Genomic DNA, 3,115 nt, shown 5'->3' with positions numbered 1-3,115 from the left:
TGTCTGATGGATAAAGTGGTCCCAGGAATCACAGCAGAGCAAGGAGGAATTGCAGCTGTAAGCTGTCTTTCCAGCAGAGATGTGAACGACTTTCAAGGTCTCCAGTGAGGCTATTAAGTAACCTTCAATAAGATGACACAGCCTGGCTTGTTGGAAGTGACGAGGACTTGAAACACGTGCTGATTTCAACTTTCAGTAGGAACTACAACTCAATGCAATTCTCAGTCACTGCCAGCAAGTCGATTTTGACTCACAGTGACCCTCATAGGACAGTTTGTGAGGCTACAACTCTTTATGGGAATGGAAATCCTCCTTTTTCTCCCATGGAGCAGTAGCTGGTTTTGAACTACTGACCTTGCAGTTATCAGCCCAAAGTGTAACCACTATGCCACCAGGGATCTGTACTCAATGTAAAGAAGACCAAACTCCTCACAACTGGGCTAACAGGTAACACCATGATAAATGAAGAAAGGATTGAAGTTGTCAAGGATTTTGTCTGGCTTGGATCCACAATCAATGCTCATGGAAGCAGCAGCCAAGAGATCAAAAGACATGTTGCTTTAGGTAAATCAGCTGCACAAGACCTCTTTGGAGTATTAAAAAGCAGGGATGTTGCTTTGAGGACTAAGGTGTGCCTGACCCAAGCCATGGTATTCTCCATTGCCTCATATGCAGGTAAAAGTTGGACATGGAATAAGAAAGAGCGAAGAAGAATCCATGCACCTGAACTGTGGTGCTGGTGAATAGTATTCAAAGTATCATAGACTGCCAAAGGACAAACACATTTGTCTTGGAAGAGTGCCCCTTAGAGGCAAGGACGGCAAGATTTTATCTCATGTACGAGTTCTTTGGACACATTATCAGGAGAGCCCAGTCCCTGAAGAGGGATCTCATGCTTGATACAGTAGAGGAGCGGTGAACAAGAAGAAGGCAATATGTTGACACAGTGCTTGCAACAATGGGCTCAAGCAAAGGAACCAGTGTGGAGATGGCACAGGCCTGGGCAAGGTTTCCTTCTGTGTGCATGAGGTTGCTATGAGTGGGAGATGACTCAAAGCACCCAGTAGGGCTAAGTAGAAGAGCCCTCACATTCCCAGTGGACTCCCTCCCTCCGACCTATGAGCCAAAAGTCTTCACCTTAGCCCTTTGGTGCTCTTGACTCTACCCCCATGACTCCGGCCACCTTGATAAGGGTTAGGAAACAATGTGGTTGCATGGCAGTCTGCAAGAAGTCTCAGAAACCAGGCCCTTACCTTCAGTTGATAGAAGGTGAGTCGGCCCAGGCGATAATACACCTTGGCATAGTATAGGGCTTCCTTGTGACTCTGCAGCCAGGGTGGACAGAGGGACAGGGTCTTCAGGTAGCAGTCCTCAGCCATCTCATACATATGCAGGGTGTAATACACTGTGGCCAGGCGGTGAAAGGCTACCAGCTCCTGCCTCTGATCTCCTAAGAGAAGAAAGACTGAGAGAGAGGTTCTATAGCCGACACTTGGCATCACTCATTCTGTAAAGTTTCTGAAGTTCTGCTGGGTATCAGAGAGGTGCTTAGAACTAGGAATATGAGACAAAAAGAGGCTTCTGTCCTCAGGAAAGTTTAATGTCTCATATAACACACATATTCTTTAAACAAGGCATGGGGAATGTGTGGCCCGTGGGCCATATAAAGCCCTCAAAATCATGAACACCAGCTAACATCACCCTCTTCACCAAAGAGAAGCCATTCCAGCCATTGCATTCAGGTGAGTTAATAAAATGTTTGACCAAATATAACAGGCTACATTTAAATTGATAATTTTGTATGATCCTCGACTGATGTTATACATATTCAAATGACCCTTGACAGGAAAAAAAAGATTCCCACTCCTGCATTAAGTAATAGAAACTAATATAAAACTATATCTACACCAACTGCTACAAAAGAAAAGGCAAGGCTGTGAGAGTGACTAATGTGGTGTGTATTCCTATCGATCAACATTGTCTCAGACTGTGCTCTACAGATCCAGGATCCTAGGAAGTAGCAGCTCTTTCCCACACCCTGTGAGGGGGCATGAGGACAAGACCATCTACCTCGAGGAACTAAGAACCCTTAGAAGGAACAATTCTATGTGACAAATGTCTTCTCCACATCAAGTCATGCTCTGGAGCAAAGATGCCAATCGCAGGTCACGTTCTCTGTCCTGGTAACATTGTGGGTTAGGCTACTGATCACAACATCAATGGTTCAAAGCCACCGCCCATTCCAACAGAGATAGATGAGGCTGTCTGCTCTGGTAAAGATTTACAGTCTCAGAAACCCGATCTGAGGTCACTAGGAGTCAGAGTCAACTTGGTAGCCATAGACTAGCATCACCAGCTTCCTGGGTATTCTCTGACCTTGAAGGCTCTCAGGTGCTAGTTGAAAGCTTCAGGGCTTGAACGTACCACCCAGCTCCATGTCTAGCAATCTAATTCTAAAAAGGCAACCGTGGCAAATCCTGTGGGAAAATGCTGTGATGCAAATGGAGTTGGCAGAGGGCGGAGTCAACCCAACAACTGCTGCTCTTTGTTTTGTGCTGTTTTGTTCTCTTGCTGCTTTCTTGTCTCTGGCTTCTATCCTGCTCCCAGTCTTAGGTGAGTTGCAGAGAAATCACCCTACTCACCTTTACGCCCTGCTTTAGAACATTAATTTCCAATGGGTCTATGGCTTAACCTTGGTTTGGGTGGCTGTGTTGTTTTAACAACTAACTAAACCCTATTAATACAAAATGATCTCACAAGGGAAATAGCAGCTTCCAGCCTTGCCCTTGGCACATGGGCATGGTGGCTGTTGGATGCCACCTGAGATGTCATGTTTCAGCTGCCTACAATCCATACATTGACCATCCATTGTGTCAAGTGCATTTGTACATATATTGCCATTATCATTTTCAAAACATTTTCTTTCTACTTGAGCCCTTGATATCAGATCCTCATGTTTCCCCTGCCCTCGCTCATGAACCCTTGATAAGTTATAGATTATTCTTTTCATATCTTACATCATCCTCTGTCACACTTCACCCATTTTTCTGTTGTTCGTCTCCCCCCACCCCCCGCCCCCCCCAGGGTGTGTGTGTGTGTGTGTGTGTGTGTGTGT

At 45.6% G+C, this 3,115-nt stretch overlaps 1 protein-coding gene across 2 annotated transcripts in view; it reads right to left on the bottom strand.

Annotated features, from left to right (window-relative positions):
• SH3TC2 (SH3 domain and tetratricopeptide repeats 2) overlaps positions 1-3,115 on the bottom strand; it is a 68,162-nt gene that overhangs the window by 1,626 nt on the left and 63,421 nt on the right. For both annotated transcript variants that reach the window (XM_045284797.1, XM_045284798.1), the window contains exon 16: positions 1,254-1,450. In XM_045284797.1, the coding sequence (XP_045140732.1) occupies positions 1,254-1,450 (197 nt within the window). The remainder of the gene's footprint in view (positions 1-1,253; positions 1,451-3,115) is intronic.

Source organism: Echinops telfairi, unplaced genomic scaffold (genome assembly GCF_000313985.2).
Source record: "Echinops telfairi isolate 266 unplaced genomic scaffold, ASM31398v2 ScPeMD7_7469;HRSCAF=8507_0, whole genome shotgun sequence".
In the NCBI taxonomy this organism is placed as follows: domain Eukaryota; kingdom Metazoa; phylum Chordata; class Mammalia; order Afrosoricida; family Tenrecidae; genus Echinops; species Echinops telfairi.
Note: the sequence above shows the minus strand (reverse complement) of the source record. Positions and strands in the feature narration are given on the sequence as shown.